Below are 15,665 nucleotides of genomic sequence, written 5' to 3'. Positions count from 1 at the left end.
CTAGAAAGCATTTTAGCACTTAAGGCTTGGTGGTCGCTGTCCATTCTTGGAATTACCTCCAAATCCATCAAGGGGGGCAATAAAAGATGATCTATATAAATGTCTATACTGCTAGTTATCAACCCTCTTTTAAAAGTTGGGGCAGGGGACCGTCCAACCTTGTGTTACCACTGGCTATTATCAAGCTGTGGGCAAATACTGTGCTGAGTATTTCTGGGATAACGGTGGTGGAAATCTCTGACACATGAATGGCGATTCTAATAGTTGATGATAATAGTAAATGGGCATGAAGGGGGGAATCTGTGCATGAAAAGCAGTGGTAAATGAAAGTACTTGATGGAAATTTCAGTCTGATGCATTGAGGCCAAACGCATTTGCTACAAATGTAAATATAGGATTCCAAGTGAAAAAATATGTTTGCAAAAATGAAAAGCTTTTGTTTGGCTACATTGGTTTTATGTATTCAAAAATTCTGTATTTAATGGCAAGCTTTTTATATCTTTTGAAACCTAACTAGCTGATGTTTGTGGGCAACCTTGCTGTATTTCTGAAGCATATTCTGTTATTTCATGATGTCTTTGGAAGCCTTTTACCCACCTTCTTTCTGTATTTGGTTCCACGATTTACTTGATTCTGTTGCTGATATTTCGTGGTTCAAATATAAGAATTTCAACATCTATGCTAATATTTTATATTTTTCTTACTTCTGTTTGATGCCTGAGCATGTAAGATTAGTGTGATCTGTTTAATCTCATACAAGTGTGTACAGTGAGCAATAGCGTTGCTTGTGTGCCGTAGACGTGTATCTGGCTGTTATATGGCCTGTGGTTGTGAGAATGCATTGCTTTGACACCATTTATTAAACGTTTTAATGATGAGGGTGACTCAAAAACACCCCTTTTAAGGGACGGTTTGAAAGAACATGATGAAAGTATTGAAATATTTCATTAGTACCTTTTCAGAATCTATGGATTTTAGCCAATTCATAGTACGCTTTTTTAGTACAAAAATACACCACTAGAACCATTTTTCCAATATTTTCTATGAGGGAGACACCAACCAGACCCATTGGAGCAAGTTAGGCTCATTTGCATCTAGCTCTCGCTCAGTGCAATGTAGCGCAGATATTTACACCTCATCACTTTCAAAGTTTTATAGGCCTATGGTGATTAATACACTAAAGGATATCAACAGTGTCATACGTCCTTATTAAAATGAGGAACATTTGCACTGATGTGCTTCTGTGGTAGTTATTCCAGATGTGTGAACGAATCTTGAACTACTGCTCTCTGTACTGTACATGATGAGTGAGCGAAACTTGCAATGTAGTTGCCCGTGCTTTGTTTGTTGTGGGAAAGCGACTGTTGTTTGCGCTGTTGCAGTGTCCTTGATGTCTGTTCTATAAGAAGTTTGCGTGGGTTAGTGCTGCTGTAACTTTGGCGAGACTGAGGTATGCCTGCACTTCTTGTTTTGTTTGGTTGTTAAACCTTGTCTTACTGAAGCTTAAGAAAGCCTTCCTACTTTGAAAGGCCCAAAACTATTGCCTTTCTTCATTCTTGTTTTCCCATCCTAACCACAGTTTTTTTCTTTTTCTCACACAGAAATTGTATACAGTTAGCTTTCCTAATCCTGGATATGTAGAACTTCCCGCCATTTCGTTTGATACTGGCACTGAAATCAACTTGTCATTCAGCACAAAGAATGAGTCTGGGATCATTCTTTTTGGCAACGGTGGGATCCCCGCTCCTCCAAGGAGAAAACGAAGGCAACTCGGACAGGTACACCACCTGCGTCAACCTCTGCCAGACCTCAATGGGGTAAACATATGGGACTAGGCAATACACACCATACACCTGTGCATTGCATCCGCGCACTGACATGCACTGGCGGAATAGCGTACATGTTGTTTTGTGCAAAACTGCCCAGTATTGGTATCTATGTGATGTAGGGACCCTGGTGAAGGAGTGTGTAGGTCCACGATGTGACCCTGACAATGAAATGGTTATTAAATGCATGTCCCTAACATGACATGCGATAATTATCCGACTTAGGTCTAATAAAGTGAAGCTGTTCTAAAAAAAGAAGATGCACCTAGCAGGAGAGATTCAAACACAGAATCCACCTAACTCACCTTTTATTTTGCTAACTATTTTTATTGCTTTAATTTCCCAGGCCTTCTATGCTGTTTTGCTGAACAAGGGGCGAATTGAGGTCCAGCTCTCTACAGGCATGCGGGAGCCCCATAGGATCACCATCAAGTCAGGGGAGTTCCATGATGGCAAGGAGCATTCAGTCCGGATCGAAAGAACCAAAGGGTAACAGAAATAACCCTGTCAATTATTGGTAATCTTCATTACTCCTAGCCTAGCCCGTCTCCTCTTGGCCCGGTCAGATCTTGGCACAGGCCTCTTTCAACAGGTGAACCAGTCAGAGACAAGAAGGAGAACAAAATGCCGACTTAAGTAGTGAGGAATGGGTAAAAAATGAAGGATGGGTGACTGGAACAATACATACAACTTAATCCCCTGTTCCTTGTAGTTTTACCACATACATCTACCACCTGTTCTAAACTGGTGCTAAATGTATGCAGGGACTGGTGAGTGGGGTAGAGGGTGAGGAATTGGGGTGGGAGGTGTGGGGGATGGATCTTTTATTGTTTCAGCAGGGCTACCCCTTGTTTTTTTTTTTTTTTTTTTTTTTAAAGGGCATGAGAATTGGCTGTTACTGCAGCTAAAGGCTCATGCAATTTTCCAGCCAGATTTTCCAGCCATACACATTGGGTAAGGGACTTTCTCATCCGGTAAATCCGAGTGCAGAAAAACCAAACCACTAAGAAACAGGCAGAGCGAAATGAAGGCATGCTAGCATGTGTTCATTCTGTTCCACCTGACTTGTGATCGGGCCCGCTGTGTCTCTTTTACTATTCTGTATAAAATGAGCATTGTAAACGAATATGAAATAGGTAATGCTTTTATCACACATAAAATTCTCAGCATATTTATACAAATTATTAGAGGGTGTAAAAAAGTAGGTAGAATTCAATGACTACTTGAAAGATGGGTATAGGAAAGGAGCATGGAATGCATTTAGTACTTGCACATTAAAAAAAAAATCGAAATTTGCTTAAAAAACGATTCAGAAACATTTTTCTAAGTGTCCTAATAGTCGATGCTGAAAAAACTGAGAGCAGAATCTAACCTTTTTTCATGATCTAATGTGTGCCTTCTACTTCAGGGTAAATGTTATTACCAAAAACCTTTTTTCTATTACACAGGTGAAATCTTGTGAATAATGTGTGTTTTGCATTATGGAAATGTTCATCCAACTTCTGGCTAATTTGTGGGTTGGAAATATTTCAGAATTTTTGCGTGTGGGAGATTGCTTTAAGCAGAAACTCATGGAAGCCGCAAAACCGTTAATATGATACATTTATTCTCAAATCATTCTACTACTTGTGTCTAGCATGATGTGTATGTGAAGCAGGCCATTGTGCAGTTTTGAAATGAGATACCGGTCAAGCACATTTTGTGAAATAGGTAGAGTAATTTAGTTTATATTTAATAGAAATGTTGCATATTATCAGAAATTGGGTTGTTGGTTGACTAGAGTGTGAGCCCTGTTCAAGAAACAGCCACAATCCCTTGCAGGGTGAACGAGAAAAACTCACCAAATTAACCTGTGCTTAACCCTGGGTAGCCAGGTAAAAAAAGCAGTCAGGCTAAACGTAGAGGCAATGTGTTAAGTATTTATGCAGCACACAAACAACAATACAGTGAAAACATGACACAATAAAAGTCTCCAACCAACTTAAAGAAATAGAGCTAACTTTAATAAATTATTTGACACCAAAACCTTCCAAATCCAATGAGTAGAACCAGAGTTATGTATTTTAAAGATTAATGTTCAAAATAGCAAGTCCTCCGTTTAGAAAATGGCCACCTGGGCACCTTTAGCACAACAACCAAGGGTCCAGGAGTGGATGAAGACCTCTTAGTGGTTCAAGACTCATATAGGCTGGGTTCAGGTGTGGGTTCAAGATGGTGGTAGCCTGTTATGTCCCTGTGGCTCTGAACGGGAGGCAAGCTAAACTAGCTCTTGGAGTCATTTCTGAAGTCCTGGGTGCAGGTGAAGAAGCAGGGCTGGCCTCTGAAGATACATAGCAGGCGCCAAACAGCAAAGCAGTCCTTCCAGGAATAGCATCAGACTGGTAGAGTGCACAGCAGGTCACAGCAGCAGTCCTCTGAGAGTCTACAGGTCCAATAGTGAACTGAAGAGTGGGCCTGAGAGCCCTATTTCTATACCCTGGGTCCTGATCCTAAAAGTTGGGAGAAGTTTCCAAAATTATTCTTTGAAGTTCCAGGAGTTTGCTGCGTTCCTTGCCCTGGCTCCTAGTTGGCTGCACTGACAATACAGGGTTGTTATACCTATTGTGTGGGGGAAAAGCCAAGCCTATTCAGATGCAAGTGGGTCTGTGCTTAGCTCCATCCTCCATTCAAGTTAGTTAATGGCTCATTCAGGTTCTGCTAATCTCACTATTGTGTGACTGTCTGGGATGAATTCACAGTCTCAACTGTCAGTTACACCCAGTCATGCGACCTAAAGCAGGCTACAGGCACAGAGGGCTAGTGGCAGGAAAATGTAAACTTTCTATAAGTGACATTTTCAAACTTGTAATGATAAATCAGACTTTACCATTAAAGAGGGCTTATCGTTACAGGTTCATAGATACCAAACATGATATATCTCCCGCCTCTGGTTTAGGAAGTACAGATTATTCAATATGATAAGGAACCCCTAAAGTTATCCAGTGAGAGGGGTAGGCCTCACAGTAGTGAAAACAAATGTGGGAGGTTTTCAGTGCTAGGACATGCAAATCGTAAAAGAACATGTCCTACCTTTTACTTAAACAGCACCATGCCCTATGGGCTACCTTGTGCCTACCTTGGGGGTGAATTAAATGTCATAAAAAGGGGAATTTAAGGCTTGGCAAGGGGTTTAAAATGCCAAGTCAAAATGGCGGTGGGGCACTGCCTTCAGGCTGCAATGGAAGGCCTGGGAAAAGTTTTAAGGTGCTACTTAAACGGGTGGCACAATAAGTGCTGCAGGCCCACTGGTAGCATTAAATTTATAGGCCCTGGGTATATGGTACATCATTCTACAAGGGGCTCACATGTAAATTAAAACATGTATTAGATAGAGAGCACAATCACTTTAGCACTGGTTGGTAGTGGTAAGGTGCAAAGAGTCCTAAGGCCAACAAGAAAAAATCCAGGAAAAAGTAGCAGGAGTCAAAATATTTGGGGTTGACCCTGTAGAGGGGGCCATTTCCAATACATATTTTACAAAAATATAATTTCTCCATCCCCTATTAAACTCCTCTGCAAGTACTAGTTGTGTATTTCTCTGCTTTAGCTGTGAAATAGCCAGCAGCCATCCCAAGTATGGGACTTGGAATTTGATACCACATCTCTTCAAACAATTGTCTCTCACACATGTTATGTTTTACAAGGTGCTAAACAAGATCCCATAACCTCCTTCCAGGCCCCACAATATTTATATCCCACATTCCAAAGGCACAGATGGCTGTACCTTGCATAAAGTATGCAAATTATGAAACAATCTCCCTTAAAATTCAGCACCTCCTTCCAAGGAGTTGCTGGACATATTGCGCTTGTCCATAGTTCAGCTCTGAACATAATATCTAGAACCAATTCAATTAGATTAGACCAGCCATTAGTCTGCCTTGAAATAGCACAATTCTGGAAAAGTGTGTATGGGAAGGGTGGTTGCAGGTGTGTCCTAGTGTGGACTCCTCTGGCTGGAAAACTCCAGTATTCTTGAACTAATGTAGAAATTGCCTGAGGCATGCAAAGTAGATTTCCTGAGACTCTGTAGAACCACCCTGTTAGTACTATACAAGACAAATTCAGGAGCATGCTTACATCTATCTCCAGTTTGCCAAAGTCATATCTGGATACAAACAGAAATTGATCCCCAAAAAGACAAAAATATCTAGTGAAACTTCTCTGAGAAATGTGTCAAGAAGATGAACTTATCAGATCTCATTGGTCCCATCAGCCAGTGCTCATCGTGTAGGCCAGAAAAAAAACTGCAGAGACAAAATCCTAGAAGGGTAACTCAAGGGAAAGAAAAGTACTACTAATTTCCAAGGCTGACTTTCTTAACAAGAACTAAACTAACAGATAATTTGAATGTGCAATCATCAACCAGTTTGGTTGCATCTCTAAGGGTGTCATCTGGCCCTTACATCACACAGATCTCCAGCAACATGCTCAAAGGTAGAAGTTACAAGAGTAAATGTTTTGCTCTAGAGCTTTCATTCACGAAATGGGATCTCTGCACTAACAATCAGATCTAAAACAAGAACTAAAAATAAACCGTAAAAAGGCCCAGCTCAAAAATTGAATGAACTGCCACATTTCAATGGTCACCTTAATGGCAGTCATTCTAGGGCTGATGATTTCATACTTAGCATTCTAACGTTAGGATTCAGGACGTAATGCGCTAGTGAGCACAGGCTAGCGTAGATTGTCTTACATAAATGTCTGACTTTACTAATGAGAGACTACATAAACAATGCAAGTTGCCTTGATTTCTCCCCCCTTCTTTACTGACAGCTATTTAAGGGTATGTAATGGCAGAGAGCAATGATCAAATGTCTTTGTCTTAAATAGTTGCTGAGAAGTCACATTTTGTATTCATCACAACCTGGTCATATGCTTTTTGGCGGTCCCATGCACATACTGTTGCTATAGCCCAGCTGCTGTGCAACAGAGGCATTCAAGACAGTCACATGATCTACTGTGTGCCTACCATATTGCATCATCTAATCTTTTTGAAGAGAATGGTCACCTTAGAGCCACCTTCCTTCATCAGTCACCCATGTAAATGCATGGCTGGCAAATGAGGTCCTGAAGACATCCCATTCTGCAACCAAATCATTCTTGCCTACTCCAGATTAGTCTATGGTTTTTTATTCTAAAGGAGTTGGTACAAGTGCAAAAAAGAGTTGTATGGCTGTGTGTTAGCAAGAGCTGAACGTGGTAACCAATTTAAGCTAACACTTTATTCAGTCACATGGTTCCTGTGGAGATGGGCAAGGCCATGCTGGCCATTTGTGCATTTGTTTATTTCCAGGTGGGCGACAAGTCAAACTGCTTGCTTTAGGGATAGATGGGGTGCCAGAATTCAGTCATGAAAGTGTGTAGATAATATATTTAAAAGACTGTGCTAGATTGTGCCCTATTTTTAAACACTGACTTTGGAGGGGGGCTCAATCACTCTCTCCTCAGAAAACGCAAGAGAGTCAGGCTTGGTCCTTGCTTTTGCATGGTGCAAGATGGGCTGGTTTCAGAATGTTTGCCAGCCCTGGCTTTAGGTCGCAGTTACGGCAGAGGATGAGGTCTTATGGGGTGAGGTCTTGTGGGAGAAATGTTCTTGAGGACACATCCTCGGACTGATCCCTCTCCAGAGTGCTGTCAATCACATGCCTACGTATATCCCTCAACCAACATTAGGACAGGTGACAGTGCTGATTAAAAGTGAATTGAGCGCATGGACCTCCCCTCCAGTTTCTAACAATATATGAGCCTATGGTACTTTCTACTCATCATGGCCTTTGCACCACCTGACATATCATATCATTGATTATACCTATCCAATGACATGTTTACAAATGAAAGCAGTTCATGAGAAACTTTGTGGGCCTGTTGTGAGGCCTGGACACAGTTCACTAGGTTTTGACAACCCCATTGCTTATAATATCCACATAATGGGCTTTGGGTCCACCCCTTTCAACCGCTGCCTTCCTTCACCAGCCTGTTTCATCTTTATCTTGGTATCACCGATCAGCCCGGTGCCGTATTCTTTTATCTCTCACCTAAAGCTACTGGTTGTTTAGGTTTACCCTTCGACCCCTACTCAAGTGCTTCAGTTGTGCTGCATGTGAGACTATTTTACCACCGTAGTCCTCTCCCTGAGCTTCTGCAAACTCTCCCATGTGTCTCGCTCTAACCTGCTAAAGCAGCATGCATTAGCACCTTAAATCCAAACCTTTACAAGTGCTTGTTTTTCTTGTTTTATCTAGGCTCTGATCTGAACAAGATGTTGAGTCCTCGTATCAAAGGCGCTGTTCAGTAAACTTTTAAACTACTTAGTGGGAGAGATGAGCCGTGAAAGTTGCAGTGTCTGCAATTGGCTGAGTCATGGAAGCTAATCAGTAGGAAAGCAACGTATTTAAATCGCCACAGTGTACAATCAATAGTTTGTGTTCCCTCCTCTTAAAAGGCCTGTTCACAGCTTCTGCCGAATGAGTATCTGTTTTCAGTTGCAAGAGCCAGAAGAATTGCTTTGTTTCTCAGGGAGAAAAATAAATAGTGCGAACCAGAGAATTAAGATCTTGGCAGATGGGACCCCAGGAGCTTCGAGAGGCCCACTGAGCCCAATCGAATCGCCTATTACTGGAGATACTTCCCATTGTACCCACAAAGGCGCCGACAATGCTCATCCTGCCAGGCAGATTTCTCATTAATGTTGCCGGCACCCGAGCTGTGTGTGCTCTGGTACACAGAAAGCAGATGAGCGAGTGCGTAGCGGCCTGCCTTAGATTGAGCTATCCAAGCAGTGACGCAGATATTAATAGTGCAGCTGCTCCCCCCACTCTGGGTTCCATGTGGGCTGGGGGACATTTTACCCGAATTAAGGGCTGTTTTTCTTATACAGAGAGGTCAAGTTCTGTGCTTGCATCCGGGCCCATTTTCCCTTGCAACACCACCCGTGCATTGTATGAAGAAGGACAGAATGCGTGAACTAATGAGTTAGTTTCCAGGACTCTATCGGATTCTGGCAAAACAGCAAATGAGGAAAAATTACAGACTGGCTACCTGTGCCTTCGATGCCAATGAGAATTCACCTGAAAAGAAGCCAACATCGAAAAATAATAAAATTGAGACTGAGAAATGCGTATTCGAGTAACTAGAAATTAACATTAAATTAACAGTTAAGAATTTGTAGATGGCTCCTAGTCAGATTGGAACATTGAAAACGAGGTTTGACGGGCACACTTCGGATGGAGTGGATTTGTGGAAAAACATATAAACCAGTGAAAATGTAGACAATACATTCTAAGTCCAACAGCTACTACATCATGAAAGTGAGTATTAAATAAGTTACACTATGAAAGTAACAGTAGCAGAAAAAACGAGGGTCGAGAAAGCAGTAAGGTCACATTACAGGAAATTATGGATGTGCAGTCTGGCAAGGGTAGTCATTAAGGGCCTCATTTCAAAGTTGTCCAAGGTATTTACAGTCATTTCCTCCAAAATGACTCCCAATGCGTGGCATGAGTCACCTTGGTGGTAAAATGAACCTCGTCAGCACGTTCGGCATGCTTGCATGAGTGACCAGGCATTGTTGATGTTATTCTTGGGTCCAACTACAGGAATACCATAATAAATATCCCCCACACACTGGGAGCTTTCATCCTTTATGTGAGGTATAATTTAAGGTTGTTAGTCCAGATTAGTATTTTTTGAATGGAGGGTCACACTAACAGAAAGCATTCCGGCGGAAATGGAGTCTGCGGGCTACCCTAATTTGGAATGTCTGTCCATCATTATTTGAACTGACATTCTGTTTCCCATAAAGGTTTTCCCAATGGCGGAACCGGTGGCAGTTCAACCATAAGCCTTCCTTAGTCCCACACTTCCCTCGAGTATGGGGAACAAAGAGGCGAGAGGATGGGACACTGGCTCTGTTTTGTTAGACATCCCTTTTGCTACTCTCCTCTCAATTCGGCTTTAAGGTAGTCCTCGACAAGAAGGTGACCATTAATTACATGATGGGTAGCCATTGGTGGCAACAGTACAGACACATTATCTGCCTTTCATTTGCATTGCTAACGTTCAGGGGCCTGATCATACAGATTGCTTCAGGGCAGGGCAATGCTGCACCGGTACAAGGAATTGTGAAAGAGTCGTGAATTAACATTTACACAGAATGAATGAAAAATGTATTTTTTTATATTTTAGTAAAAGCTAATGTTTGTTTTTACACTTGTACAACAGTGTAAATGTCCCTCTGAAATTGTCAAGCATCAGTCCAAGTGAAGTGATCTGATACCTTGCCCGACACTGCAGAAATAGTGAATGAATTGAAATGATGTTGTAACATTATTGTTTTTTTCTTCAACAAATTGTACAGGGCATTTACTGTCCAGGTGGATGAAGAACAAGGGCAAATACACCAAATAAATGGCGATAAGGCTATCAGCGTGAAAAGGCTGTTCGTCGGAGGAATTCCCCCCAACTCCCAGCCCGCCCCTCTGAGAAACATTCCGCCTTTTGAGGGTTGCATATGGAATCTTGTGATTAATACAGTGTAAGTTGTGCTGCTTGGAACAACTGTTCCATTACCTAAAAGTTGTTGCATGATATCCTTGCTTGAACGTGTTTTCATCCGTTTTAAAGTCCATTAGGTTTAAATGCAATGTCCACAGATCAGAGCCTCAAATGAAGCTTCTTGGCGAGACTCCGTGCAACAAATAAACACGGACGTGGGTTTTGTAGCCCACTAGTGCATATATCCAAATCTGCCCCCTTGATGAGACCCGGCATGGCCAAATCCAGTGAGAGGTTGCATGTGTTCCTCTTCAGTGATTACAGGATCCAACATCATCAGCTACCATTTTTGTTTTTGTCAATGCTGTTCAGCATCAGCAACAGCATGGCCAAAACTAAAAGATCGGATAATGCATTTCAAAGGCAGCACCCATTTAGTTTACCAAGGATTGTTTTCTTTTGCTTTTCAATGGAAAATAGTCATATCTTTCCACATTGACCACTAGCAGCCCAGAGGTACAATTGCAACCTGGCGAGAACCAGAAGTGACAACCTCTAGGTGAAGAACTCTGGAAGCCAGTGCCCCAGTATCGATCCATGCAGACAATTCTCACATCAGTTTGAATTTACTACTTTGAACAATATAACCAGTTTATGGATTGTCTTCTGTAGAAGATCTCAAACCTTATGCAGGACAGTGCACATGCTGGACACTTGTCCAGCACAAAGTTGGTAAAAACCTGAAAACTGGTAAGTTTGCTTGTATTCCAAAACGTTTTAAAGGTCATTTTGACTCTGAAAATACATGTAAATATAAATGATTTCTTTTTCAGGGTGGGAAACAAAGGATAGACATCCACATTGCATAGGACAATAAGTGAACAGTTACCACTTGCAAACTTTTTTCCATAGGAAAAATATTAAAGAAACACATATGTTTGTACAAATTATTGAAAACCAAAAAATAAACAGTGGAATATGCATGGACGACTAGGAGTATGCTGGAATGCATTATTTTCATAGATAGACATTTTTCCTTTTTATATAAATCTATTCACATTTTCGGTGTACTTATAGGGTGAATAGAGTTCCACGTTTATTTTTTAAATGATTTTTAAATAGTTTCCACATATAATAGTTTAAACAGGAAAAACTGACTTCACGAACCTTTCTCTTAAAGATGTAATGTAGCTCCAAATTGTTCACCAGTCCATTACTGATTTCACCAACATTTGTACCAACTGCCAAGTGCAAAGTGGCATTGATAGCACTTGACCAGTGTAAAATAATATATGTATCACCTGACCAGTGCTAACATGTTGCACAGTTGGTCAGGGCAAATGTTGGGATCAAATTACCAGGTGCTGATGCCAAATTTTGAAGCAGAAATGCAGTTTTACACGGAACATTTTTATTCATAAGAAGAGCCGGTGTAGTTGGCGGAGCTCACCCGGTGAGATCACACAGGGCCCACTGCACAAGCCCGTTGAGCCCCCCTACGTCACATATGTAGCTTTTGCCACCGCAGGATCCCGTACTCCAAATGGCAATGGTCAAGACTAGCAGTGAGGTCCGTAATCTCCAGGCCAGGGGGGCAGACCTCCCCCGCAACCCTGGCCGCGGGAGCAGCTGTATTTCACAAAATAATGGATTACTTTGGAGTAACAAGCAGAACTACAAAGCTTCATTCACCCCCTGCCACAGGCGCTGGTATCGGAGCAGTGAAGGGAGCAGAAGGGGAGTAAAAGTAGCATTCCACCACCCCTATCACTGTCCCCAATCATCAGCATACTGGAGGGTGGAGCGATGCGGGCTAGGTCTACGATCCTGAAAGACTCCGAAAATCAGGGAGCCAATTTCCCCGCACCAGAATTGTCAGGGTCCACTATAAGCGGCCAGGATTCAGCGCCCCATCTCCGGGCGGGGGAAAGTATGACCATCCAGCATCCTACCCCCCAAACAATTTCACAAATGAGGAGGCCAATGCCCGGCAGGGAGTGAGTAGAGCAAGACAACAGTCCCTTCCAATGAGCACCAGTCTCAATTACTTCCACTTTCCGGTCTTCAAGGATGCTGGAGGTCATTGGGGACAGACAGTGTCCCTCCCAGTTTTCCCATGCCTCTAGGACACCACAAAGGAATGACTCAAATATGCCTGTAGCCTCCCTGGCGCCTGTAACAGACATATGGGCAGCAATATTGAATTCAATGCAGACCACAATAACAGCTTTACAGTTTCAGTCCCATAAAATGGACATCCAGGTTGATCTGTTAAACACTCTGGCAGTCTTCATCTCAGGAACTGATAGCAAACTGCAAGAACTAAATTCATTAATTACAAGGGCACAACAAAATCAATGTAAGGATTTTACTATTTGCTCCTGCAAGGAGGTAGTGGATGAATTTGGGCCAACTACCAGTAATTTTTAAAGACATCCTGGAAGAAATTCACCACCCTATGAATAAAGAGACCTTGGCCCGAACGTCCCATCTAACATTGGGGCAGCCCCTAACCCCCAAATCCTCAACACCCTCCGAGGAGAATTGGCCTAGCCCGCAATATGCCCTTGCCCTAAGGTCATCTAACCTGGAGGAAAATCCAACTAGGCAAATAGTGGTGGTCACCCAACAAAGGCCACAGGAACATTCTCCTGAAACAACAGAGCCCAGAGTTGTGGAAAGGCAGTTTGGCCATCGGCTGACAAAAAGAGAGAGGAAGCGGGCAAGGAAGGGCAACATCCAGGCGATGTCCGGATCTAGAATAGGATCCCCATCTCACACAGTGCAGGAGGGGGCAGTGGGGGAAATTAATCCCTTGGCAGCACAGCCTCACACATCGGACCAAGAGGGGTATGACCCGGCTGGATATGCCCAGAGCCATTGGATAGGGCTCCTGGATCCCAGGGCCGACAAGCACTCACCGCATTGTGGCCTCAAACATCTACCTAGGTAAAGCTAAGGCCTAGCTCCACAGAGGCGAAAACCAAAGTTGTGGAGCCGGACATAACAATAAGAAATCAGCATCTAAGGGCAGAACTGGAGGAGACGAGAATAGGCCAGCCAAACCTAGCGGAGAGCTCAAGTCAGGCTCTGCCTGACCAAGGACTGCAATTGATATGGATCCCGGAGTGCAAATCTAGAGGCCCGCAAGATGTGCTCAATCGCTCTACCATCCTTAAGGTAATAAAAGAATAATAAAAGCACTGCCAGACTTGGCAGCAGTGAGTTCGGATGACATCACTGCCATTAAATTCATTAAAACACAGGGGAGCCAGTCCACGGAACCTACAGTGGTAATATTTGCCTCTTTTGAGTTACCAAAGCAAATTATAGAAAAAAAAGCATTCTGAAAGCCTGGGGAATTGATGTATGATACTATTTAGGAAAAAGATACCCACAGCTGCTAGCACAAAGATCTAATGCGGATAGGGGGTATGCAGCCATTCAGTCTATCCTACAAGGAGTATCTGGGTTCTTACAGATTGGAGAATCTGTCCAGGAACCACTACGTCAAGGAACAGTATCTCCTCTAGGTCTATGGATCGAAATAAGAGGAGGTGAGGACTGGAGAAGGATAGCAGTGGCCCAACCCTTGAGAGATAATCATCTACAAGACAATTGGGCCTGGCTCCCAACAGTGCTAGCCCACAGATTGTCACAAAAAGCCTGAATAACAACCCATTAATCCTTCCTGACACAAGAATCCTTAAGTATCTGCTCATGGAATATAGGGGGTCTACAATCGAAACTGGAAGATGCAGAGTTCACCAAATTGCTGGGCACCTTTGATATCATAATGTTGCAGGAAACATGGACACTCACAAACCTTCCTTTAATTAGTTACAAAGAGTACAACATTCCGGCGGTTAAACAAAACACGTTTGGAAGAGCAAAAGGAGGGCTGTCAATTTATATCAACACTAAGCTAGAGGCAAAAATATCTGGAGGGCAGTCGAGTGATCAGCCCTTCCTAGGGGTCCGCTTGAACAATTGGGCAAAAAACATACAGGACCCCCTAATCCTGATCAATGTGTATCTTAACCCTAAAAAGAAAAAGTTGGAAGCTGATATCCTGCTAAAACATATGTTCCAGATAATACACACATACAATCCGACCTACTAGTTGGTATCAGGAGATTTCAACCTTAATCTATTTCATGAACCAAGCATGGACTATGTACAATTAGCGGTTCCATTACCCAATCAAAAATTACCTCCTAGGAGAAAGCAGGATAAAGTGGGCCTAAGGCTAATCAAGAGCTGTGAGCTAGCAGGCTTCTTTGTATTAAATGGGTGGCTCCCGTCTGATATACCCCTGGCCTGGACAAGAGCCACTGAAAGGGCTGTCTCATATTTGGATAATACTCTGGTGTAACTCCCTCCTATTCAGATTGGTGAGAGACTTTAAAATTCAAGCCCATACAGAAAGCGATCACAATCCGCAAATAATTACGATCGGGAGCCAGGGGTCTACCCAAGAAGAAGCAAAACTCCTTAGCTTTGTACTGGAAATTTAAAACGGTTAAAATGGAGTTTGTCAACAATTGCAGCGCAAGGTGAGGATGTTGTAGGGAAACGGGAAAAGATGGCCAATGACCCATTAAGAGTAGTTGCCATATGAGGGTCATTCACCGGAAGCCTGGTAAAGGTGGGTTCCCCTGGAGCATAGAAAGTCCATACTTATGCCACAGGCAATACGAAGGATGAAAGCGGAAGCAAGAAGGCTCTTGAGACTGGCACAGAGACACCCAACCGATGAACTAATCTTAGAAACCCTAATCTTAGAAACCCTACGACAAGAAAGGAAACTGCTAAGGAGGGCCATATGGCGTTTTAGACGAACAAAGCAGGAAGCATTATGGGCAAAACTTCACTATGCATCAACACTGGCAAACTCAAGCCGGTTCTGGAGCCTGATCAATAATATTGAGAAAGGTCCCATAGCCGCAAACTATGCAAATGTGACGGTGGAGGCATGGGTGGAATATTTGGGAACCCATTTTAAAGGAAAAACGGAGACAGAGGCCAACACCTCCTCTTTGGAGGAATCCGAGGTCCGCAGGGAACAAGAGGGGCCCATCGTATTTAGCCCTTCAGAAATAGCTAAGACAATAGAAAAATCACACTGAGACTGTGCGCCTGGACCCAATGGCCTTCCTCAGTCCCTATTTAAAGAGCAGGCCACAAAATGGACGATCTTTTTTGTCATACTGTTCAATTATATTTTAACAACAGGTTTTGCGCCAACTAGTTGGAAGGGCTCGATAATTCACCCTATTTATAAGGGAGGGAAGGCCTCCCTACCTT

At 42.8% G+C, this 15,665-nt stretch overlaps 1 protein-coding gene across 7 annotated transcripts in view; it reads left to right on the top strand.

Moving 5' to 3' along the window:
* Positions 1-15,665, top strand: part of LAMA2 (laminin subunit alpha 2) — a 3,379,260-nt gene that overhangs the window by 3,276,931 nt on the left and 86,664 nt on the right. For all 7 annotated transcript variants that reach the window (XM_069234829.1, XM_069234828.1, XM_069234823.1 and 4 more), the window contains 3 exons: positions 1,602-1,778; positions 2,173-2,315; positions 10,222-10,398. In XM_069234829.1, coding sequence (XP_069090930.1) covers positions 1,602-1,778; positions 2,173-2,315; positions 10,222-10,398 — 497 coding nt within the window. The remainder of the gene's footprint in view (positions 1-1,601; positions 1,779-2,172; positions 2,316-10,221; positions 10,399-15,665) is intronic.

This window comes from Pleurodeles waltl, chromosome 5 (genome assembly GCF_031143425.1).
Source record: "Pleurodeles waltl isolate 20211129_DDA chromosome 5, aPleWal1.hap1.20221129, whole genome shotgun sequence".
NCBI lineage: Eukaryota > Metazoa > Chordata > Amphibia > Caudata > Salamandridae > Pleurodeles > Pleurodeles waltl.
This window is presented reverse-complemented; position numbering and strand designations above follow the sequence as displayed.